Below are 25,638 nucleotides of genomic sequence, written 5' to 3' on the forward strand. Positions count from 1 at the left end.
TCTCAATCCATTTCTGTCTTCAATCTACTTCCAAGATTTCCATTTGAAGACAAATCTGATCATGTCCCTGTTCTCTTTAATGATCACTGTTGGCAGCCCTTGACCCAAGGGACTCCTGCCCCAGTTCCTCCTGTGGTGTGTGTGTTCCTCATGGCCTGACCCAGCTTGCGGTGTCAGCCATGGCCTAAGGCTCATTGGGGTTTGTACTTTAGCCTCTTTCCAAGGTTCCCGAGGACATAGCCATTTTTCAAACTTTAAACTGTTTAACAGAGACTGGACTCTCCCTTACCTGTTCCCACCTGGCCAATGGATATGTGTGCACTTAGATGGTGTTCAGATGTTCTCTTTCTGATTGCTCTTTTCTGTGGGCTCTGATATAATTTTGTTCATATTTGTAATAACCCAATCAATACATTAAGTTCTAATCTCTGAAAGGTCTATGGTACCTTCTACCACATATGTAAATATATATTAAAATCATATTAGCCAATTTGAGATTCCACACCCCCCCACACACACACAGGATAACATCATAGATATTTTCTTCTAAAATACCAAATATGATGTTCTTCCCATTTCCCCCCTCATTTCTTTGGTGTCCTTGTTTTTCTGGTTCCCCAATCAATGATATCATTTATGGCTGTGAGTTAGAGGCAGTATAGCTCATTGGCCAATAAAACAGACTTTGATATCAGATTGCACCAGATCTGCCACTTGTTGGCTTTGTGACCTTGAGCCAATTACTAAACCTCTCTGTACTTCAGTTATTTCATCTTTAAAATAGAGATTATAACAGTATCTACTTCATTGGGCTGTTTTTAGGCTAATCTATAACAAGCACCAAGCACTATTCCTATCGTACAGTGAGTTATGTGTCTTTGGTGTCTGTTATTAACATGGCTTGTGTAGAGATTTGCTTGGTAAATTGAGCCCCTTGGAGGCAGATGCTATACCATATTCATCACTGCAAAACCTGGTGCTTAGTGTCCATGCAGGTAGTGTTTAAGTGAATGATAATCAGAAGGTAAGTAAATGTGACTCTACTGATTCTCTTGCAGAGTCCTCTAAGTTTATTGGCCTACCTAGAAAAAAACACTGAAATAGATGAAGATAATGTGATATTACTGGAGAAGGTTTTTAAAAAGGTTGCACCTTTCCTTCTAAGGAAGATAGAGAACTATAAAAGAGAGAAAGGTAAGCAGCTTATTTTTGCTTACTTGCCCCATGTTTATATGTAGGAGGTTTTCTTATCATTTTGGTAATATTTTCTTGGGAAAGCCAGAAATCTCCTCATTTGTTCATTCAGTACATATTTATTGAATGCAGACTTTAGCCCAGGCATTATTTTATAAATTGGAGGTATATTGCAAAGCTCCTGCCCTTTTGGAGCTTATGTTCTATTGGGGGAAAGTAGTTTTAGGCAAATGAATATAATGCAGAGATAGCTAGCTCATTCTTTTTTTTTTTTTTTCCTTTGACTGTGCTTAGGCTTGAACTCAGGGCATTGTACACACTAGACAAGAGCTTTGGTATGTCTTACAAAGATAGTTTTTCTTTGATATTATGTAAAGGTGGAAACACAGGGCAGGAATCATACCTGACAAATGTCAATATGCTAAATAGTAAATATTTATCATAAACATAAATTTCTCTGGGTCTATTTCCACTGTTAAGAACAATATATAATAATTCATGACTATGTTTGGGAAGTTTCTCTGCTACACCCATATTTTGTTCAGTGAGTTAATCTAGCATGCAAAATTTTTTCTTTAAAAATGAAATTAGCCAAGAGGAAGCTTCCTTCTAAGAATTCAGTGAAGACAAAATAAGTTGAGAAACAAAATATATTCTTGTGAAATTGATAAAATCTCAAACAATAACTAAAACAATAAATAAATGTAAATTTAATTAAAAATTATTATGACAAATAAAAACAGTTCTTTCAGTCACATTATCAAATAGGAAATGAAAAGCAGGAAGTTGATACTGAAAGAGTATTTGGAATCCTCATGTGAACTCCAAATGATATGTGTCTTTTTTCTACTCACCCATTTTTTCCCACACAAAGAAACACAGGGCAGGGGAGCAGGTTATTGTAGATATAGGGGAGCAGGTTATTGTAGATATTTGAACTCTGGAGGAGACTCACTGGTTTCTGTGTGGTCAGCATTTACATCTGCCTCACAGAGTCTTGAGTATATCAGAAGAGTTCTGATTTTCCTCTTTCTTTTTTTTTAAAATATATTTATTTTATTCATTTTAGTTGTTGATGGACCTTTATTTTTTATTTATATGTGTTGCTGAGAATCGAACCCAGTGCCTCACACATTTGAGGCAAGCGCTCTACCACTGAGCCACAACTCCAGCCCTCCTGTTTCTTTTTTAAACCTATCTGTGTGGTCTGCTCGGATGGCAAGTATTATTACTCTTTTAATGTTGGCTTTCTACAATCCTGAGTTTGGGCCTAATTCTGCTTTTAGGATGAAAAACTGTTAAAGACTGAACAGAAAGGGTGTGAAGAGCTCAGACTCTTCTATGTGATCTAAAGTCCAAGTCCCTTTTGTTTGATTAAGACCTGACTTTATTTAAGGTCATCTGGCTCACTTTCTGAGTTTACTTGAACTTTGTTGTTTGCTTTAATATTTTAAATGTATTATTAAAAATAATATATGTAATTATAATGAAATTAAATAAAAATTCAAATAATGAAAATAATACAGAGTGTGGAAGATAAAAATCTTTCTCTTCTTCCTTTCATTGCCAACCCATTCTGCAGAGATAACCACTGTTTAGAATATATTCTTGTGGGCTGGGGTTGTGACTCAGCAGTAGAGCGCTCGCCTCGCACGTGCAAGACTCTGGGTTCGATCCTCAGAACCACATACAAAAATAAACAAGTGAAATAAAGGTGTTGTGTTCAACTACAACTAAAAAAATAACTTAAAAAAAAGAATATATTCTTGTAGATTTTCTTCTGTATAGAAACAACTGTGAGTGTGTGTGTGATGTATGTGTAAACAGGACCATGCTAATTATATTTTGTAACTTGCTTTTTCCCCACCCAATATGCCTGACATTTTCCATGAATACAATACAGATATAGTTAGCTTATTCTTATTAATAATTTCAAATAAATCCTTTTTATGAATATGATACATTTAACTACCACTTCTGAATGTTTTTTCTTTTGTCTTCTTTCTTTCTTTCTTTTTATTCTTGTAGCCTGACTTCTGGTACTATTTTTTGAGGAAATCCTTTTGAAATCTTTTCAACTATCTGAAACATTAAGTACCATAAATTATGAAATGTTATTTGGTAAAATATATGGTAGTTTTAAGGAGTTAATAGAAACAATAAGAAAGAATATATGAAATACAAAGAATAAAAATATAACAACAATAAAAATAATTATAAATTCACATTTTTTTCCTGAGTATTTATGTAGACTTCCATAAGAAATGCCATTGCAAATTTAAAAATTTCTTTAAAATAGTAACTTTTGATGATTGATTGTCTTGGATTGGTATTAGTTAGACGGTGAATTGTTTTTTGTTTTTTGTTTTCTGCCTGTGGTTTTATTTACAGCTGCCCAGGAAGTGACACCTCCTGTGGACAAAGAAACTGAATCATTGCCTCAAGGACAGGAAGAAATATTTACTCCATCAGACATTAAGCGGTTCCGTGGAGCCTTAACAGTAAGTTGAGTGCTGTTCAGGCCTGTTTACCAGCTGTCTACTTCCACCTCCAGTCTCCAGGGAGAGAGAGAAGGGAGGGATGGATCCTGATAGGTAGCATTTGTAAATATTCCCACCATGGCTGATTTCAAATGATCAACATGACATCGACCAGGTTGCAGATTTCCTGAAAATTTGACAATTAGCTCTCAGTAGTTGGCCTGAGCTACCACAGCACTCCCTTGGGTTGCTTTAAAATGGTGCCTCTGTTCTTATCTGTAGGATAAGATCAGTCTGGCTTCATGGGTATACAAGCCATAGGGTTTCACAGGACCCTCTTCCTTGGTTTAAATAGTCTTCTGTCACTGTTGTGACATTATTAATAATGTATGAACAAAGGACTCTACAAATTATGAAGCTGTCCACCCCAGAAGGTTAAGAACTGGGTTCCTGGTTTCTGTAGTACTCAACAGTCGAAGACTGTGTAGAGCAACCTTGGGAGAATCTTCAATGTTGCTCACAATGTGACAGTGAACCTTGGGAATGCTGAGTCTTTCCTAAGTTCCTTTCTTTCCAACATGCTCCAGTAGTTCTACTTTATCAATATCTGTCAAAATTAGTGAAATGATCTTGGCCTTGTAAATTTTTTTTTCATTTTTTTCAATTGTGGTAAAATATAACCATAAATTTTACCATTAAACATTAATTATCATAAGATACACATTACATAAAACTTACCACCTTAACTGCTTTTAAATATACAGCTGTGTTAAGTGCTTTGTGTCACTACCATTCATTTCCAGAACTTTTTCAATCCTAACTGAAACTTTGGATCCATTAAATAGTAATTTCACATTTCATTCTTCTCCTGTCCCATGAAACCACTGTTCTACTTTGTGTCTATGAATTTGATTATTCTAGATACCTCATATAAAAAGATTTTTTCCCCTTTGCATACTGGGGATTAAGTCCAGAGGCCTTATGCATGGTAAGCATGTTGTCTATCACTGAGCTATACCCCAGCCCCAACATATACTCTTTTTTGATTGGCTTCAAGTTTCATCCACATTGTAGTATATCTAGGAATTAATGAATGTGTTATGCTTTGTTCATCCACCAGTGGGATCTTGGATAACTTCTACCTTTTGGCAACTATGAATAATGCTGCTATGATCATTGGTATAAAAATATCTCTTTTAATTATTTTGGTAATTCACATAGGTGAAAATGCTGGATCATATAGTAATTCTATCATCCACTTTTTAAGGACCTGCCATACAGTTTTCCACAGTGGAAGTACCATTTTATATTTCCACCAGCCATGCATAAGTGTTCTAATTTCTCCACATCTTCATCAACACTTGTTATTTTCTCTTTCTTTCTTTCACAATAGTCCTCCTCATAAATGTGAGTCTCAATGTGGCTTTGATTTGTATTTCCTTAACAAGTAATGATGTTGAGCTAATTTGCATATGCTTATTGGCCATATGTATACCTTTTTTGTCTATTTGGATTTTCTGCCCATTTCCTAATTGGGTCATTTGTGGGAGTTTTATTTTTTATTCTTAAAATTTCCTTTCATGGGGGGCTGTATGTATAGCTCAGTGGTAGAGTGCTTGCCCTGGGTTCAATCCCTAGTCCTGAAAAAAAAAATTTTATGGCTTCTTTACTACTTTCATGATCTTGTATTTTGATAGGTACAACATTAAAATTTAGAAATATATTCAATCTTACAGAAATGTAGCAAGAATGTAAATAACCCAGAGAATACTTGTATGCTGCTTGCTTTATCATTTTTGTGTTCTCTCTCCATGCTTACATAATTTTTTCTGAGCTTTTTGAAAGCAAGCTGTATATATCAAGACCCTTGATCCCTAATTGCTTCAGTATGTATTGCCTAAGAATAAGAATATTCTTTTGTAGAACTATAGTACAGTTATCAGTGCCAAAATGTTAAATTAATACAATATTGTTGTCACATTGATGGTTCATATTTCAATTTTGGCTGTTGACCCAATAGTGTCCTTGATAGTTTTTTACTCTGCCAGTGCAAAATTAAATCTAGGGGACTTGCAGAGGAACCTGTTTTTTGAAACTGTCACTGGAGTGCAGTGAAGGAAATTGGGCAGCCCAGAAATCTAGGCATGAACACTGATCCTGTGAGAGAAAGGGGTTCATCATGGTGGATGACCTAAAGTGATTCATGTAGAGGAACTTGCCCAGTATCAAAAGATGTTTTGGGTACATAATAGTGACTTTTTTTTTTAAATAATGTTTTGTTTCTTTGCATTGAGTGGGAGAAAGACAAAAATGGCTTAGAAAAAAATAATAAAATCAGTACAATCACTACCTTTCCTTTGGATATATTATGTTGCAGTACAGATGAGTATTGCTGATTGACTTGATTATTCTCACAGGGTGCTGGTCTTTAATGAAAAGGAAAATCATAGCGTTGGGCTGGGGATGTGGCTCAAGCGGTAGCGCGCTCGCCTGGCATGCGTGCGGCGCTGGGTTTGATCCTTAGCACCACATACAAAAAAAAGATGTTGTGTCTGCCGAAAACTAAAAAATAAATATAAAATTCTCTCTCTCTTTAAAAAAGAATCATACCTTATAGTTTTTCATCCTATTCTGTTTTCTGTAACCAGTGTTTTAATGTTTGTGTGTTTCTTATAAAATTTAAATGTGACTTGTTATTGAATTGTTTCTAGTATCAATATATATATGCATGATATAAAAATTTCAATCTAAGATCATATAAATATAATACAGTATTGTATTTAGTTGTCATGTCCCTGTACTTTCCTTTAATCTTGAACATCTCCACAACTTTCCTTTCTCTTTTATGACATGGAGACTTTTGAACTATGTAGTCATCCCTCCCACCTTTTATAAAAATTAATGGAGTTTTTCTATTTTTGGTGCATGTGGTTTTTCCTCTTGATTAGATTCAAGTTATATATTCTGGTCACAACATCATATAAGTGATATGGTGTCTTTCTCAGGGCATCCTATCTAGAGGTACATGATATTCATCCTGCCCTCCATCGGTGATGCTGATTTTGATTACTTGGTCAAGATGTCTGATTTCCATAGTATGTAGTTTACTTTTTGTATAGTTGTCCCTCATTATCCATGGGGAATTTGTTCCCAAACTCCCCAAAGATACCCAAATCTGTGGATGCTCAATTCCCTTATATAAAATGGCTTAGTATTTGCATATAACCTATGCATATCCTCCCCTGTACTTTATATCATCTAGATTACTTGCAATAACTTATATAATATAAATGCTGTATAAATAGGTTTTTGTTTTTGCCAACACTGGGGATTGAAGCCAGGGGCACTCTACTACTGAGGGTCTCAAACATTCAGTGGCCTATGGCTGCAAAGGCTGGGCAAAGACAACCTATAATCTTCACAGGCAGACAGAGCTTGACCCAGAGCCTGGCTGGAGGTCTGAGGTCCTGCTCTGAACCACCACGTTGCAGGTGGGGGTAGTTAAGCATTTGAAGGAATCTTCTGTGTTGGGAGGGCACTTTGAAAGTGATTCATTTTTTATTTGTTAATCTAGGTTCCCTCTCTCCTCTCCCAAATGGGACAAAATTGCAATTATTCTAAAACCCTAAACTGACTTCTTTTTTCTAGGAAAACAACCCTTGATTCAGTGAATTCTTATCCTAGAAAAGCAGTTAGACATCTAATTGGAAGAGGAATTGAGGAAGAGTGGCTCCCTTTTATTTTTTTTTATACCTTTATTTTGTTTGTTTCTATTTTTATGTGGTTCCGGGAATTGAACCCAGTGCCTCATGCATGCTAGGCAAGTGCTCTACCACTGAGCCACAACCACAGCACCCACCTCTAATCAAATTAGACCAACACTTATCAAGTGCCTACCATAGCTTTGAGCAGGGAATTGCAGATCACCCTCACCACCCTACATATATATAGAAGTTTTTTTAAAATGTAATTTCCCAGCACTGACATTTTAGGATTCCCTAATTCTAAGATAAATTGCCTGCTAAACTTAATTCCCCTCACCTACTTTTTCAACCAGTGTTGTACACGAAGGCTTCACATGCATGTAGGTGATACACAGATGTGCACACACACAGGATTTTACTCTTTACCTTTTAGAATTCATTGTTCTCTAAAGGGGTATGGCTTGGCATTGGTCTCTGAAGCAGATGTGGGATGATTCTGGTCATGGCCACATGAGGGTGGGGTCGTTGTGGTGGTATTGGGAGTGCATAGGCTGAGTGGGTGGGGCAGCACCTCACATTACATATATTGTCAGACTCTCAGAGCAGGAAGGTGTCTTAAAAGTTATGTAGGAAATCCTGCCTTTTTCCATGGAAAAATCATTTCATGTTTCATATGCACCTGAAGGTTATCTTGTTAAAAGAACACTGCTAAAAATTAAATTTAAGAGGAAAAAGGCCTTTGCATTTCAAGCTACGTCCCCTAATTTGTTTTAAAACTAAGTCTTCGGGCTGGGGCTGCGGCTCAGTGTCAAAGCACTTGCCTAGTATGTGTGAGGCACTGGGTTTGATCCTCAGCACCACATAAAAATAAATTAATAAATAAAGTAAAGGCCCATCAACAATTAAAAAAAAACCTAAGTCTTTTTGATTGTGAGATTTTCTGAAAGAGAGGCATGCCTTTCTATTGAGATGTGACAACTGCTTCTTTCTGAGAGGTTACTAGACTCCTCTTGAAAACAGTCGAAAGAAGGCTGAATGTGGCCAGATGTTGGTCATTGACTCACTCTTTGACACAAAGATGTGGGTGGTGTTAACAGAGGATGTGATATTCTCAGGCAAAGAAGTAGATAGACATAAAGATTTGACCTAGTCCCTCTTCTGCCTGAAGAGACAAATCAAGGAAAGCCCAGTCTGGAGCTGCTGGACAGAGCCAGCCACTGCTTCTGCCATTCCCTTAATCCCAGAAGATTTGCTCAGATTCTGGACAAAACCAGAAAGCAGCCTGGCCTGGCTTTGGATGCCACCAAGAAGAAATCCAGGATACTTCAGGCAGGAAAATGTGGGGTGTGAAGAGAAAGGCAGGAAGTCTTTTGAAAAGTGAAACTGGAACTCCTTTGTATTTGATCCCCCAAAGACGGGAAATTCCAGTATTGTGCAGCCCTGGGACTGAGGTCCAGCAGCATGGGTCTGGCTTAAACAAAAGTCACTTCCCTGTGGCTTTCAGCAGGGATGCATATCTTTGACCTAGGGTGACTTGCTGGTTGTCACCCCTGTGATGGGCAGCACCAGTAAGTCCTGTTGCTGCCCATTACAGGGTCACTCCTTTCCCAACACCTTGGTGAAGTCCTCTTTGGAGCTTTCTCCTGGAGACTGAGGATTGGGGGAGGTAGTGGGTGAGGAGGAGGATGCAGAAAAGATGGGCCCTCCAGTTTGTTTTAAGTTTGTATTTTACATATGAAACATTAAGCCAGGCATGGTGACACTTACCTGTAATCCCAGCTACTCGAGAGGTTGAGGCTGGAGGATTGCGAGTTCTAGGCCAGCCTAGGCAATTTAGTGAGACCCTGTTTCAAAATTTTAAAAAATTGTAAAAGGACTGTGGATGTAGCTCAGTGGCAGAGCACTCTGGGTTCAATGCCTAGTGCTGGCCCGAACAAAACAAAACAGTATCAATGTAGATCCAAAGTAAAACCTGTAGAGCACACTCAGAAGTCTACACTGCTTCCCTGCCTCTCTTCCCTTTCCATTCAATTACCATTTTTATTAATATTTATTTGTTTATTCATCCTATTATTACTTTTTGGGGGAAATACCCTGTGTCTTCTCTAAATTAAAGAAGAGATAGTATACTAAAATATGATTCTTCACTTCCTTCATGTGACGATGTCTTCAGCATCATCCTGTGTGAACTTCCTACATTTCATACATCTCTTGTTTCCTCAATAGGAGGGATTGTGGCAAAATGAGCACTCCATGAATCATGGTAGATGTAATGTACTTATGTATTTTCTACAACTTGGATCAGTATGGCAGGAGTAGATATATTTGATGTATACCAAGTAGTTGAAGATAACTTAGTGGTGAATTCATTTCCTATTGCAATTTGAGGCATGCCACAGTGTATGGTTTGTACCAAGTTTTTCTGTGGGGGATGGAGATGACAGGGTGGTTCCTGCTGAAAGCCTAGCATAGCAGATGCTACAGAATTCTGGCAGCTACTGTCCTTTCCTCCCAGCCTTCAGAATTAGGTCACTTTCTGTAGGGAGGGAAGGAACCCCTGGTGGGGCTGAGGCCTGCAGCCCAGCAGCAACAGAGCATATGCAGTCTGAGGAAATGTGGTTTACAGAGAGGCTCTAGATGCTTCTTCTATTTTTCAGAGGCACAGGAACAAGAGGGAAGGACAATAGTAATGGTGTGTTTGAGTGCCCTGAATTCCTGCCCAGAAACCATGACCTTAGGAAAATATTCCAGAATCTGCAAGTGGCCTGAAATCTGTTGTATTAGTTGTTTTTTCTTACTATAATGAAATATCTGACACATGCTATCTATAAAAATGAAGATATTTATTTATTTCTTAGTTTTGGATGTTCCAGGGCATGGCACTGACTCAGTTCTTGCCTAAGTCACATTATGGCAGACAGCAAGTGATTACATCTTGAGCCAGGAACAGAGGGAGGACAGGGTAGGACTAAACTTGGGTTTTCATAACAATTGAACTGCCTTCTAAGGGCCATGCTCCCATTAGGACCCAAGGACCTCCCATCAGGCCCCACCTTCTGAAAGTTCCACAGCGCTTCCCATTCCAACTAGAGAGTGCTTCCCATTCCAACTAGAGAGTGCTTCCCATTCCAACTCTTTAGTTGGAATGGGAAGCCTTCACTCATAGTGGAGCCTTGGGGGACTTGAACTATATTCAAACATAGCATCTATGATATGTAAAGTTTATCAGAGTCTATTCCTCATTTTTTTCCCCAGGAAATTTAGCCTTTAGAATTCATGACATGCCACCTTTTGGCTAACCTGATATGATGTTGACATTGCTGGTGGGAGTTACTCTTGCACTTGGCATAGGCCAAGCATTGTCCTAAGAGTCTTTCCAGGGAGCATCTCATTTAATCTTTCCATAGCTTGGAGATAGATACTAATGTTTTCCCACTTAATACCCATTTAAAACTGAGACCCATGAAGCCTATCCCTTTGCTAACTGTCCCACTGCTAAAAAGGAGTGACTCGGGGATTCGACCCCAGCAGTGTGAGAGCAGAGTTCTCCCTCCAAGAGCTGGCTCTGCATCCGGACACTGTATGAGCTTAGACAGCCAAGTCATTTTTCTGAAGAACAAGGCAGATTTTTTTTAGTTCTATAACTCTGCAGTTCCAAGGTTTAGATGTGCCTTCTCCTGGAGTGTTATCTTCTCCCAGAGTGAGGAAGATGTACAGGTGTACAGGGGCACTGCACCTTGGGTCCTTTTGGTGTGTTCTCTGGTCTGTGGAATACTGGACTCATACAGCTTGAGCTGAGCTCCAAAGACTGACCTTTAGCTGATTTACCAGCTGTTCCCCAGAGATGAGGATAGAGCTTGGTGGTTCTACCACAAACTTGCTGAGAGAGGGAGAAGAAAACAGGTGCATGTTACATTTTCCTATGAATTACCTATCATGAACTTCCACCCCATGATAGATTATTACCCAGAGGAACTGGAGCTTGCAGAAACACTTCAAGGCATTGTGAGCTTCAGCCAGTGACAAAGGCACCAGTTGATTCCATTGCTGTGGACCTTCCCCTCGTTCCCTTTTTTCTTTTTGATGTCCACCAGGCTTCTCTATACCCAGAGACAGAGATATGCTGACAACCCAGCTGTGCTTTCTACCAGGAACCCTTGAGCCGATCCACATGTTCTTAATTCCCCAATTCATCCTCTGCCAGCAGCGCAGTTTTCAACCCAAACAGAGCAAATAGCAATATGAGGACATTTGTCTTTCCTATCAGCAAGGGCATGCAGGCCAAATTTATATCTTGGGAGTTTCTTGAAACTAAAACAATTCTCCAGAATTGAATGCTATGTCAGAAATTTATTAGCAAGGAAATCTAAATGCTTAGAGAAAGATATTTGAGGAGTCTGGGTACTTTTCTTTCTAGGCAATGAAGCCACAAATGGTGCACTAATTCCTGTGTCCATGGAGACGGTAGGAGCATCTGCTAACACCCTGGGTTCTGAAATCTGGACAAAGGTCTGGAGAGTTTATTCAGGGCTCTCACCTGAGCTGAGAGGGCTCAGAGGAGTTTTTGCCTTGGTTCTTCCTTCCTCTTTGATCTTCCCATCTATTCCTGTGACCTTTGCCTGTGAAGGCCTTGACATTGCTTTGCACTTTGAGGAATGTATACTCTTTGGGTTATTTCCAGAGGGAGGACATTTCTTTTTTCTTTTCTTTTCTTTCTTTTTTTTTCTTTTCTTTTTCTTTCTTTCTTTCTTTTTTTTTTTTTTGAAATCAAGTGAAGCCACTTTTTTTTCTGGTTGGATCAAAAATATACCAGGTTTTCAAATCATTTTAGTTCCACAGAGACCCAGCCAAAGCCAAAGTTTAATCTGTAATTGCAAAATGTTTACATTAGCCTTCAAAAATAATTGCACGAATTTTAAAATTCCTACTGTGACTTATATTGAGAAACAAAGTTAAAAAAGAGATTCCTCAGCTTTCAGAGGTATCAATCACTCCAGAAACTGACCTTTCAAAAAATATATATACATCACTTGATATTTTTGTTGCCTTGTTAAATCCTTGCTTATTCCTTCTTCACATTTCTAATCTGAAAAGGAAGATTTTTTATTATATATATATATATATATATATATATATATCCATCTCCTGGGTTTGCCAGTGTTAAAATACATGTTTTGTTTTTTAACCCTGGAAATTGAGATTCTAGTGGGAATCTTGAGTTTTAGTTAAGACCTGGCATTTAACTGTAGAATTAATTGGTTAATTTCAAACTAGGGTCAGGACCTTGAGAAAGCTCAGCTTCTGGTACTAGAAGTGGGATCCTGAAAGAAAGGAGGTGGCTGATCTTTAATGCAAATGACAGTATCCTTTATCCTGGGCTCTGGGACTTTAAAAGAACATTTGAAATTGTATTCAAATCATAACTCAGCAGCAAAATTAAGTGCAGAGTGGTCAGAATCTCTGGTCTTTCTGTGTGTAACTTTAGTAATTATCTGGCATATTCCATACTACAAGTTTTTTGTTGTTGTTGCTGCTGTTGTTGTTTGTTTGTTTTTTGCAGTGTTGGGGATTAGTGCTGACTTGACTGAGCTACATCCCCAGCCCCATTTTACATACTTTTTTTTTTTTGAAATTTTTTTTTTGTGTGTGCTGGGGACTGAACCTAGGGCCTTGTGTATGCTAAACAAGTCCTTTACCACTGAGATACACCACCAGCCTAAGGAGTTTAGACTAAAGTGTAAAAAAATGGTTTTAAAAAAACTGGCATTAAGAGATACATCCTGCTTTTCCTCATATGGATCTGCTGAAGTAGCTCATTAGAAATATTAAGCCTCCTAACATGATGGTCCCAACTAAGGGGTTCTATCTCTTCTTCCTTAAGGAGACAATTATGTACAGGATGGATCGGAAACACAGAGGCCACTGTATCATTATCAACAATCACAGCTTTACCTCCCTGAAAGATAGACCAGGAACCCATAGAGATGCTGGTAAGCATGGAATAGTGTATCAAATGCTAGTTGGGAATCTTAAAATTCTTTTTCATTTTCATATTTTCTTTCATTAAACTTTGTCTTCCACAGAAATTTAAAGATGATATCTAAATGTTTCTGAAGCTCTTGTGCATCCCAAGTAGCAGGAGTACCTGACTATTTGTAGTTTGGGGGAGGGCCAGGTGCACCCAAAAATCTGGGGTTTGAGCTCTGGCTCACCTCTCATTAGGTTTGTGACCCTGGAAGAGTCATAGGGCCTTAGCCTCAGCTTCTAGACTGTGAAATTGAATAAAACACTGGTCACTGCTGACCCTCAGGACTATTGTGACACTGTGGGTCCTTTGAGAAGGCAAGGTAATTTTAAGATGTTATTGTTACAGAAGTTAAAAAAACAATCAGGGCTTTAGACTTTTTGATGTATGTGCTTTTATTTTATTTTATTTTTTAATTTTCAAGGCTGGGGTTTCAACTCAGGGCCTTGTGTATGCTAGGCAGAGCTATGTGATTTTTAAAAACTATTATTATTGTTTCACTCTATTTCATTTTGCTTTACTTCATTTCAGTATTTCCTCTTTCTCTCCTTTTTTTTTTCTTTTTCTTTTTGGTCCCAGAGTGTCTAAAGCTTGTGTTTGAGTGGCTTGGGTTCACAGCACACAAATATGATGATGTGACTAAAGGAGTCATGGACAAGATTCTGCAGGAGTATAAGAGTCATCCAGGCCATGCTGATGGGGACTGCTTTGTGTTCTGCATTCTGACCCATGGGGAATTTGGAGCAGTCTACTCTTCAGATGGAGTCCTAATTCCTATTCGGAGTATCATGCGTCACTTCACAGCCCAGCAGTGCCCTGGGCTGGCTCACAAACCAAAACTCTTTTTCATTCAGGCCTGTCAAGGGCCAGAGGTACAAACTTCTGTGTTAACTGAAGCAGATGCTCAGAATTCTAAGCATCTTTCCCTTATGGATAGTGTTCCCACTGAGGCTGACTTCTTGCTTGGTCTGGCCACTGTCCCAGGCTATATGTCCTTTCGGCATATAAGAGATGGCAGCTGGTATATTCAGTCTCTGTGTAATCATCTGAAGAAGTTGGTACCAAGGTGAGTGTTCTGTATCTACCTCCCTGTTTATCTATTATCCATTTACCCACCCATTCACTCACTCATCATTCATCTTTCTACCTGTTTATGTACCTATCCGACCACCATCTACTCACCCGTCTATTCATGCATCCATCCATGTATCCATGCATCCATCCACCCATCTAACAAACTTGTATTGAGCATCAGCACAGACCTGGAAAGGAGAGGAAGATACAGAATTAAAAAAAAAAAAAAGACATAATCCCTATACTCAATTTGCTTCCAAGCTAATGGGATAGACAAACAGGTAGGGAAGAGCATCCCAGTGATCAGTACACTTTGTGAAGCATAGGTGTTATAAAATCATGTAAGACAAGTACTTCACTCAGATTTGGAGGATTAGAGGAGGCTTCTGGAGATGACAAATAGATGCTATGCAAAGAATCTGGGTGAAGGATGTGCTGGACAAAGGCAACAGCACCAACAAAGATATGGGGACTTTTTATTTGTCCCTTCATTTATTAGTTTACTAGTCGCTCATATTTACTGAGTGCCTTTGTGCTGTCTTTGGCCTTCTATTTGCCACTGCTCTGACAACTTCCCTTCTGTCTCTGCCATAATGCTTCTTATCTGCACCCTGGAAATGGGCCTTCACCAGGTTCTTTTATGGACCTCTTTTCTCTCTCTCTCCCCTTCCCTCCCTCCCTTCTTCTTCTTCTTCTCTCTTCTCCACTGGCAGCTTTAGCAGTACCCAGAGACCACTGGTGCCTCCTGAAAATGTCTCCCAAACTGTATCTGCGGCCCACTCATTTCTGAATTCTTGCAGTGCAGAGACCCTGTTTAATTCAATTTTGTATCTTCAGAACTTGATATAGTATCATATTGATGAGGTTGATAAGTATTTGCTGGGCTGATGAATGACTTATTGCTTGAGTCACCTTCATTCACAACCTGCCACACATCCCACCCCTGTATTGCCCTTGGATCTCACATTCAGCTTGCATCTTTCTGAATTCATCTTCCTAGCCCTTCTCCAGGAGCTCCTGCTCTTGAATCCCCATTTCTAGGAATGGCCCATACTCTACTGGGAATTCCAAATTGGTGCCTTGAGTCAACTCTGCTCTTCTTTTTTTTTTTTTTTTTAAACCAACTCTTCCATCCCTACCATAGTCATCAAATGCCAATGGCTATAGCTTTAGGAACAAAACAATATTTATTGATGGCCTACTATGTGCCTCCTGTACTGCATACTGAGTTAGGGGGTGAGGGTGCAGCTGTGAACAAAAGAGACAAAAATCTCTGCTCCATGGAACATACAGTCTGGTGAGGGAAAGACAGGAAATAAAAATATAAGCAAGTGAATATTTAAATTAATAATTTAAATTTCAGGAAGGGATAACTTCTATGAACTAAGGAAAACAGGATAATGAAATGAAGAATGGTAGGTTGGGGGAATGTGGCTTAGTGGCAGGGGACTTGTCTGGCATGCATGATCCCTAAAAAAAAAAAAAAAAACATTGAGAATGGGGCCGGAGCTACTTGAAAGGCTTCTTGGCTGAAGGTAATAGTTCAGGTGAGCTAATGATGAGAAAGATTAACTCAGAAAAAGATTTGAGGACAGAGAATAGTTGGTACCAAGAAGGATATAGGGACTGAAAACCAATCGGGGCCCACATCCTCCACCTGAAAAATAGTGATGAAGATGAGTAAGAGGAGGAAGGGGATAGTAGTATGAAGATAGGAAGAGGATAGTAGTATGATGACACTAAAGATGATAGTAGAATAGTGTAATTGGCTTTCTTAGTGCTTAGTTTGAATTACATCATTTCATTCTCATGGCAATCTCTAAGATGGGGACTATCATGTCTCCCATTTTAGGGCTGGGAGAACTGAAGTACAGAGAAGTAAATAACCTGCCTAAGACCATACAGTGAGTGAGTGATGAATCCACAATTCAAAATTGAGTGCTGTCTCCTATATTTGCTTCCAGTGATATGTAGATGCCCACCACCAGAAGATTCTGGTAAATACTATAGGTCCTGCAAACCCAGGCTCAACTGCTGCCTCCTCCATGGAGCCTTTGCTCTTCCTCTTAGCCAGAAGTATTTTCTCCTCTCAACATGCAGTGGAACTTTGACCTCCTTGTCATATGGTGTTGATCACATTCTGTCTTGTATTTTGAATAGCATATATATGTCGCGACCCCTTGCCGGCAAGGGAAAACACGACACAGGATTCTTCTTTCAGCAGTTTATTCAGGCCTTGAGTCATGTATCATCTTCTAGCGCCCGCTGCTCGACACGCCCAAGCACAGCTTAATAAAGCCCCCCGCATCCCAATCCTAAGCCGCCACGTGGATCTCTCTCATAGGGTGGTAAGGGATTGCGCGCCAACTCTCCATAAAAGGAGTTGTTTATCACAGGCCACAGTGGAAGCCGGCGCCATCTTCTAATGGCGGCCACGGTCTATAAGAATGGCTTACCACATATATAAATTGTCCTTCAAAAAATTTTCATGTCTGAATCCTGTTGAAGTTCAGGAGCTGTGCCATGTTTATCCTTTTAACCCTCTCTAAAGATAGACTAGAGAGGGCATTATTAATATAATATGTATCCGTGACACAGTCACCTACTTGACCTAAGAGGCATCTTTCTAAGACCTGGTGTGTGGTTTCTTCTTGCAGACAGGAAGACATCTTATCCATTCTCACTGCAGTCAACAATGATGTGAGTCAACAGGTGAACAGCGACGGAACACTGAGACAGATGCCCCAGCCTGCTTTCACACTAAGGAGAAAACTCGTGTTCCCTGTGCCACAGAATGCACTTTTATTATTGTAGAGAGTTTTCACTGGCTCCTAGATTTGAAAGGAAACTTTGATTATGTCCTCCGGCCTCCCTCCCAGCATGGGAATTGGTGATAGGTGGTGAGTTGGTCTCCACCTGTCATTCTAGCAATGGAAATACCTTGTTTTATGATAGTCAATTCTACTTTTTTTTCTTTTGACAAGTCTACATATTAGAAAACTTCATTGATTAAAGACTTGGGTTATAGCCTTGGTTTTGGGTAGGTACCCTGAAGAACAAACAACTGACCTTGGTTTGTGCGTCTGTGAAATGCAAGGTGGGAACAGATGTATTTTTCAGGTTTCTTCAGTTCTAAGAACCACTGGCTTAGACTGAGCTTGGCTTTCCTCTCTAGATGTATACCCCTTGGTTATAATTCTGTGTCCCCTCTGCATGGCCCTGGACATGGGATGATGGCATCATGATGCACACTCCATCTGCTGTCCCCCTTCCTAAACTTCTCTTCCTGCACATGTAGTGAGGGGAATCTGGTCTGTGCCACAGCCAATCTTCTGCTTTAGGATAGGGAAGGTACTCATGTTTTTCTTGGGCTGGGCAGAGGTGTGGTTCTAGGAAGAAGACAGCTCACTGAGAAGACAGACATATTCAGCTGCTCCAGAAACAGAAACTTCATAGCCTGATGTCACACTCTCTCTTGTTCAAAACTTTTCAGGTGCTGGTGGCAGAACACCCAGCTCAAACTGACTAAAACAAAGCAGGGAATTTATTGCCACCCTTTTTTCCTTGGAAATTGATGAGTCAGTAGCACTTACTTTAGGCAACACTTGAATCAGGACTCAAACTACAAGGCAGCACCTGTCTCTTCACTGGATCTTCTCAGGTTGCCAACTGCACTGTGTGGACTGCAGTCAACAGCCCTACCTTGTCACTAGTACACAGTGACGCCTCTGGTCCAAATGTGGAGGAAAGAGGCCACCTCAAAGATGGGTGCTGTTCATAGGGATCGTTGGACTTTCCCTGACCAGAGAGATGTCTGGCAGTGTTTGTATAGAAGCCATGATAATTTTTACATGAAGGTTTTGAACATGTCCTTGAACATTTTTTCTCAATTCCAAGAGGATTTTTTTTTTCTTTTTAATGTCTAGAAACATATTTTGAATCCTTGAAGTTTTGACCTAAGAAGAAGATGGAAAATCTTGTGATCAAAGCCTCATTTATAGATGAAGATGCTGAGGCAACTAGCTCACTGTCCTTCAGCAGGTTATTGCTTACAGGATTCCATTTCCCATTCTAGTGGACTGGAATATCATGGGGCATGACAAGGCATTAGGTTTCTTTGAATATGTAGATGCTCATAAAAGATACCAAGGAATGAAGAAAAATCACTCTCATAGGTGCTTGACTTTAGAATTTATATGAAAATCAGATTCATAGTGAATTTGCTGTAAGAAGTATTCCCACACACCCTGTTTTAATGTAACTGACCATTGCAGGGACTTGAATGTGGCTTGATTAAGGAAATAAGTCCAATATATGTCAGAATGTTCTTTCAAAACCTTCATTCAAACAGAGCAAAGCTAAAAGCTGGTCATCATAGTATTTATCCAGTTGGATACGCATAGCCTTTGGCTATTTAACAGTTTTCTGCAATGAAGGTTGGTGTAGTAGAAAGAAAAGACCAGAGGATCTGTAGATTGAGGCCTCAGATTTCCATTTCACCCTGCAAAACTCCCATGCTCTGAAATAGTCACTGATTCAAGCTTTTTTTTTTTTGAACCTTCTCTGGAGTAGAAAAATACTAGCTATTGGGAAGATAAAGGAGAATGTATATCTATATACACACTTAAATCTAATTGTGACATGTACATGCAAGACCTTTAGGTGGTGGAGTCCTCTGGTAGTGTTCTAAGTGGAGATATAGGACTTGAGTTCTTTTGATCCTTATTCCAGTTGACTTCATTAGCAGTAACACTAGCAATAGGCCCTGACATCCTCTGAGGAGCCAGGTCTCCCTGCATTGGATCATGATGTCCCCAGCAGCAGAAGGCCAACTTGGTGGAGTCCAGTTTTTTTAATGTTAATAAAATCTTCAGCAGCAATTGAGGGCTGATGTTTAAGTCTAGGGCCTGAGGTTTATTTCACATTTTGATATGTTGGAACCTAGTGCATATACATGTTTAAATTCTAATCAGCAAAGTTTCCATGAATTTTGTAGAGGCTTCCACCAAGCACTTTAGGAGTTCCTGGATTGAGTCATGAATATATACAGACCACAGGGATGCAATCATCCTTGACTCATTTCTCCTGATCAGGGCCTGTGCACACATGTTAGAGAGCAACCTCAAAGATGGTGCAAAACATATTTGTCTGTGTTTAAGAGTGTGTACACATCTGTGTGAATTTAAAGTCCAGGAATAACAGGTTTTTTTAGTGACAGCTATTTGAGAGTGGCTACAGTCAGTGTTGCCTCAGATATTTATGAAAGAAATGGGAAAACTGAGTGAAGGTCTTACATATTTTGTACAGTTGTGCTCAACCTACAAGAGTTTTAATTATTATTATTATTATTATTTTTTCCCTTTCTGTTCTCTCTCTCATTCTTTCACAAAAGTTTGGGTACTGTCACACAAAATGAAAAGACATGAAAACTGTCAACAAGATATTATGCAATGTTATAGTTATTTAATACTAATTCTACTGATTTAATACTAATTAAATTCTAATTTAATTCTAATTAAATTATACTATTTAATACTAATTCTACTAATAACTGATTATTATTATTATTATTATTAGAGTTACTGGTAGCACATCCTACTGGCCTCACTTCAGGGGGCCAACGGGGGTGGGTGGGTTTGATATCCTGCAGATTACACTTAACAAACACTGTATTTCACTAGTGCTTAGGCAATGTTACACAATTGAACAAATGGTGCATTATGAGTACTGACCAATTAATACAGGCAATAACAGGTGTAACACAATGGTTCATGTTGCTGATTTGCAGCCCTTTTTTCATGATTAAGTCTCAATGGAGGTAAACCATCTTCAAAGTTTACCTCATTTCATGGGCAATTTTTGTGCCATACATTCACTCAGTTAACGTTCTAAGCCATCTAGGCAAATTGTTCTTAACCTAGAATTCTTAGGCCCTTGGAATGTTTGTAAATTTATTCTTAGGGTCTCTGAGCTCTCCTTTTTCTCTTTCAGATGCTTCTCCTTTTTCTCTTTCAGATGCTTTAATTATTTTTCCAATAATCTTTAAAAATTAATAGATAGGTATCTTGGCTTTTCTGACTGTTTCAGATTTGAGTACTGACATATAATTTTTGTGTGGACATTCTGGTATCCACAGAAAATAATAAAATTTACCTTGAACTGTTAATGTAGATAGATGGGCATCAAATTATTGTCAGAAGCCAGTGGTTAATCCATTTGGCACCTGCTCCAATCCATCCTCTCTTTCCATGATCAACTTCTACTTTATAGTTCTTCATCTCTGCTTAAGTCTTCCAGCAAGGGAACTCATACCACAAGTGGGGTCATGGAGCTGGGAGTTTGGAAGGACCCCAGTGACCTCATGATTCAGGTCTCAGAGTGTTAAACAGTTTGCCAAAGTATCATAACCATTAGTGGAGGATTTGCTCTGTTGTATATCTCTGGATTTGCAACCTTATGCCTTATTGGTTTCACTTTTGGTAGCTTTAATTGTTCCCTTTCTTCTGTTGAACAGGAACCAATTTAAAAAACACTTGTTCTCATTCTAAACTCGAACTGTACAAAATAAGTGTAACTGTCCTCTGGTGAAGTATATGTATGTGAAAAATCATTAATCTTTTTCTGTTAGGGTGTGTGTCTTATAGAAAGTCTAGAGATTGCCCTTAAGGATGTGGTACGAATATACTATACAGTAATAGCTTTGAATAGGAACTAAAATTTTAAATTTAGGTTTTTTTTTTAAAAAAATGGAACTCTACAAAAAAATTTAAAAATGGAACCCTCTTAAAAATGCTAGAGGAAGGCTGGGATTCTGGCTCAGCGGTAGAGTGCTCGCCTATCAGGTGTAAGACCCTGGGTTCAATTCTCAGCACCATATAAAAATAAAATAAAGATATTGTGTCCAACTACAACTAAAAAATAAATATTTTTAAAAAACGCTAGAAGAGGTCTCTGCTTCCTGATAATCATGTGAACTGCTTCCCTCTGCCACACTCTTCTGCCATGATGTTCTGCCTCATCTTGATCCCAAGGAATGAAACTGGCCTTCTATGGACTAAAACCTCTGAAACTGTGAGCCCTCAAATAAATTTTTCCCCCTCTACACATGTTCTGGTTGGATCCTTTAGTCACAGCAGTGAAAAAGCTGACTAAAACAGAAATTGTTGCTGAGAAGTGGGATCATTGTTGTGACGAACCTGACCATGTGGTTCAGAATCTTTCTGAGCTTTTTGGAATTGGTGGGAGGATTTTGAGATGTTTAGCAATGCAAGCTGGAAATGCTTTAGGTTGTTGTAAGTGGAGCTTAATGGCTGATTTTGGTGGGAGCTCAGAAGAGCAGAATGCTAATAGGACTGTGGACAGTTAAGACAGAGCTTAAGATTGTTTAGAGGAAAAAGAGGACACTATGGTAATTGGACTAGAGGCCATTCCTATTATATTCTGACTGAGAAGTTATCTGCATTTTGCCCATACCCTGAGACTTTCTGTTAGGCTGATTTTAAAAGTGATGGACTTCTTAATCTGGTAGAAGAAATTTCTAGACAGCATAGCATTCAGAAGGTAGCATGGATATGCTGGCAGCCTTTAGCCAAACTTATTGTTATAGCCAGGAGCAGAAAGCAGAGCAGAAAGATTTAGAAAATGCAGACTTAAAGGTGGAAGTAAACTAGGGCTAAGGAAGTTGCAGTTATTAAAGATATTACTTCCACTAAAGAAATGCCAAAGACTTTGCCCAGAGACAATGAGAAAGATGGCTTGAGGACATCTCAGGAATTTGCAAGACCAGACCCTCCTCAGACTCAAGGAAAGAAAAGTAAAAATTCTCTTGAGATGAAATCAGTGGGGAATCCTTCTTGTACAAAGGGGCCTAGAAAGTTTTTTCAACATGCTCAACCACTCAGACACTCAGAGGCTGCTGCAGCAAGTGTCCCCAGAGACTAAGCTACTGCTTGAGATGGCAGTAGACCTTGGTGTTAATCACATAGTGCTGGTTCTGCAGGAATGCAGGAGGCTGGAGTGAGGGGGTATGGAGGCTTCAACCAAGATTTCAAAGGAAGTTCTGGGAGGCCAGGCAAGGTGCTGCAGGGTTGGAGTCCCTGTGGGCTGCACCTGAAAGGACAAAGAGGGGAGATGTGTGGAGGAAGCTGAAGCTGCAATGAAGACCCCCAAGATGAAGAAATGACAGTAATGTGGGACATTGTCCTAGGAAAGCTGCAGGAATTAAGCAGAGACAAGCCAACAGAAAGGCCACTTGGTCTGCATCCAACAAGGCCACAGGGACGGAGCTACATAAGCCCTTTGGAGAAGACATTATACCATATGATCCAGATGTTGGACAAAGAACTACAGGACTTGTTTGTGCACCTGGATTTTGGTCTTGCTTTGGTCCCATCCCTTCTTTCTAAGCCCCTATTTTTGTGAGTGGAAATGTTTGCTCTGTACCTGTATATAGTGTATACTTGTAAATTGCTTTGGATACTTGTAAATTGCTTTTAATTTTACATGATCTCACAATGCAAGATTGTTTTGAGCCTTAGAGAAAACTTTGGACTTGAGCTTTGAGAAGTCTCAGAACTATCGAGAATATGGGGACTCTTGGGAATGGACTAAATGTATTTTGCATTGTCAGATGAGTGTGAACTTTTGGGGGCCAGACAGAATATCATGGTTTGGATGTGAAGTGTCTCCCAATAGCTCACATGTGAGACAATGCAAGAGGGTTCAGAATGGAAATGATTGGGTTGTGAGAGCCTTAACCCAGTCAGTGAATTAATCACCTGATGGGGTTAATCCAGTGGTAACTGAGGCAGGTGGAGTATTGAGGGCGTGGCTTTGGGATATATATTTATATCTCTCAAGTGGAGATCTCTGATTCCTGATTATCATGTGAGTTGCTTCTCTCTGCCACATCATTCCTCCATGATGTTCTGCCTCACCTTGAGCCATGAGGAATGGAGCAAGCCTTCCATAGACTATGACCTCTGAAACTGTGAACCCTCAAATACGCTTTTCCTCCTGACACATGTTTTGGTCAGGTCCTTTAGTGACAGCAGCAAAAACGATGACTAAAACACCCTTATACCTAAACCTAACTTTATGTAAAAGCATATGTAATATATTTTGACATATATTCAATTATTAATGGTATATTCATATATATTATTATATATTCATATATATATAATTTATCCATGCATCCCAAGTTAGGGTTTGGGCTGTGGCTCAGAGGTAGAGTGCTCGCCTTCCATGTGTGAGGCACTGGGTTCGATCCTCAGCACCACATACAAATAAAGATATTGTGCCTACCTATAACTAAAAAATAAACAAAAAAAAATTTGTACTCATTTAAAAAATGCTAGAAGAAATCTTTGTTTAAACAATGACTCATTTGGCAATGCAAACAATCATTTCCTACCATAACTTTTGCAGATTAGTTTTAAAAGGTTTTCTATTAAAAAATTTAAAGTATATTGATTTTTACTTCTTACATTTAATTTTGGGTAGATAATATCTTTACGTTGTATCATGATAAGAAAATGAGAATAGGTGTTCAAAAAAGTCTTGAATTTTTCTGTCTACCATGTGCCCAGTCCTTTCCATGTCCTCAACCCATAGATCACTCCAGACAAGTATGTATGTATTTGTTGTGCAAATTCAACAAATACAAAAATATATTTGTTTAAAATAGGTATTATTGAGAGAGAAAACATATACTGTGAAATTCATATCTCTCATTTGATCTCATTTTTTTTAAAGGTGAAAGAAGAATCCTTTTATAGAAGTTGCTATAGTCAACAGCTGTAGAAAATATTTCCCCCATTTTGGATCTTTCGTGAGCACTGTGTTTCTCAAATTTCAGGCATTCACATTCACCTTTCCCCAAAATGTGTCATAGGTTTATAACACCCATTAGGTTACCTATCAAATAGTGTGCTTTAAATTGATTTTTTTTTTTTTGAGGGGATGCTGGGGATTAAAGCTCATACATGCTAAGCAAGTGCTCTATTTTTTTTTTTAATTTTGAGACAAGGTCTCACTAAGGTGCTTAGACTGGTTTCAAACTTGGCGATCCTCCTGTCTCAGCCTCCTGAGTCACTGGGATTATAGGAGTGCAATACTGCACCAGGCTTCCCTCCTCCTTTCTTTCCTGTGGTGGTAGTGTCAAAATCAGGACTTTGCGCTTAGTAAGATAGTACTCTACCACTGGGTTACATTCCCATGCATATATAGTGAGTTTCAGAAACATAGTTAGGCAGCCACTGTCACCACCTCAGGGTGAGGTCACAGAAAGCTGCCATGAGATGATGGATGTGAAAGGTCATTTACTACCTTGCACTCATTCATTCAGTCGAAATTTACTGGGCACTCACTCACTACGTGCCCCATCCTGTGTTAAGCGCTGGGGCCAGGGCGGGACCAAGACTCAGGGCTGTTCTTAAAAGGCTCCCCAAGCCCAGCGCAGTGGCACACACCTGTAATCCCAGCGGCTTGGGAGGCTGAGACAGGAGGATCACGAGTTCAAAGCCAGCCTCAGCAACAGCAAGGCACTAAGCAATTCAGTGAGACCCTCTCTCTAAATAAAATACAAAATAGTGCTGGGGGTGTGACTCAGTGGTCGTGAGCTTGAGATCAATCCCCGGTAACAACAACAAAAGGCTCCCTAAGGTGGTCCTTTACCCTCGGTGTCATCCGCAAAAAATTCTGTGGGTGGGAGACGACCAAGAGAATTGCTTCTTAGGCTGCAGAAGGGTCATAGGGGAGTCCAGCAAAGTTGTCCTGGTGGCTCTGACTATGTGAGGTCAGCGTCCCTGCAGGTTGTATCTGAGGTCGGGACTGGACGCCCCCCGGGGATCCCTTCCCGACTCCTCCCAGTTCATTCCTTCTCAGATCTCCTTCTGAAGTGGAAGCCACTGTTCCCATTTTGCAGCTAACAGTTTAAAGAAGAGAGATGAGTCACACCTGAGCCCCAGTCCAGGAACTATCCTACCTCCAGCTGCGGCAGAGAGGCCACAAGATCGCTCAGGGAGTTCGGTGCCTCTTTGTGCCAGGCCCAGGATGTCATGAGCGGTCGGGCCTCTGGTACACTACCGGGCCCTCTGCAATGTCCCGCCATCCCCGGGGACCTTCGTCGCCCCTCAGCTTGCCAGGCCTGAGGGAGCTG

At 39.6% G+C, this 25,638-nt stretch overlaps 1 protein-coding gene and 1 non-coding gene across 4 annotated transcripts in view; one reads left to right on the forward strand and one right to left on the reverse strand.

The window, feature by feature from the left end:
* Casp10 (caspase 10) overlaps window positions 1-21,215 on the forward strand; it is a 34,551-nt gene extending 13,336 nt beyond the window's left edge. Inside the window, exons 4-10 of one of the 3 annotated variants that reach the window (XM_015481253.2) lie at window positions 1,059-1,194; window positions 3,586-3,695; window positions 9,605-9,641; window positions 11,796-11,887; window positions 13,260-13,368; window positions 13,983-14,469; window positions 17,135-21,215. In XM_015481253.2, coding sequence (XP_015336739.2) covers window positions 1,059-1,194; window positions 3,586-3,695; window positions 9,605-9,641; window positions 11,796-11,887; window positions 13,260-13,368; window positions 13,983-14,469; window positions 17,135-17,291 — 1,128 coding nt within the window. In that variant the 3' untranslated portion in view covers window positions 17,292-21,215. The remainder of the gene's footprint in view (window positions 1-1,058; window positions 1,195-3,585; window positions 3,696-9,604; window positions 9,642-11,795; window positions 11,888-13,259; window positions 13,369-13,982; window positions 14,470-17,134) is intronic. The other 2 variants (XM_048808280.1, XM_048808282.1) reach the window with 2 other exon arrangements.
* On the reverse strand, window positions 7,453-7,525 carry Trnaa-agc. Its single transcript has one exon. It is a non-coding gene; the product is annotated as a tRNA-Ala (tRNA).
* Window positions 21,216-25,638: the final 4,423 nt, after the last annotated feature.

Source organism: Marmota marmota, unplaced genomic scaffold, assembly GCF_001458135.2.
Source record: "Marmota marmota marmota unplaced genomic scaffold, marMar, whole genome shotgun sequence".
NCBI classification, from domain to species: domain Eukaryota; kingdom Metazoa; phylum Chordata; class Mammalia; order Rodentia; family Sciuridae; genus Marmota; species Marmota marmota.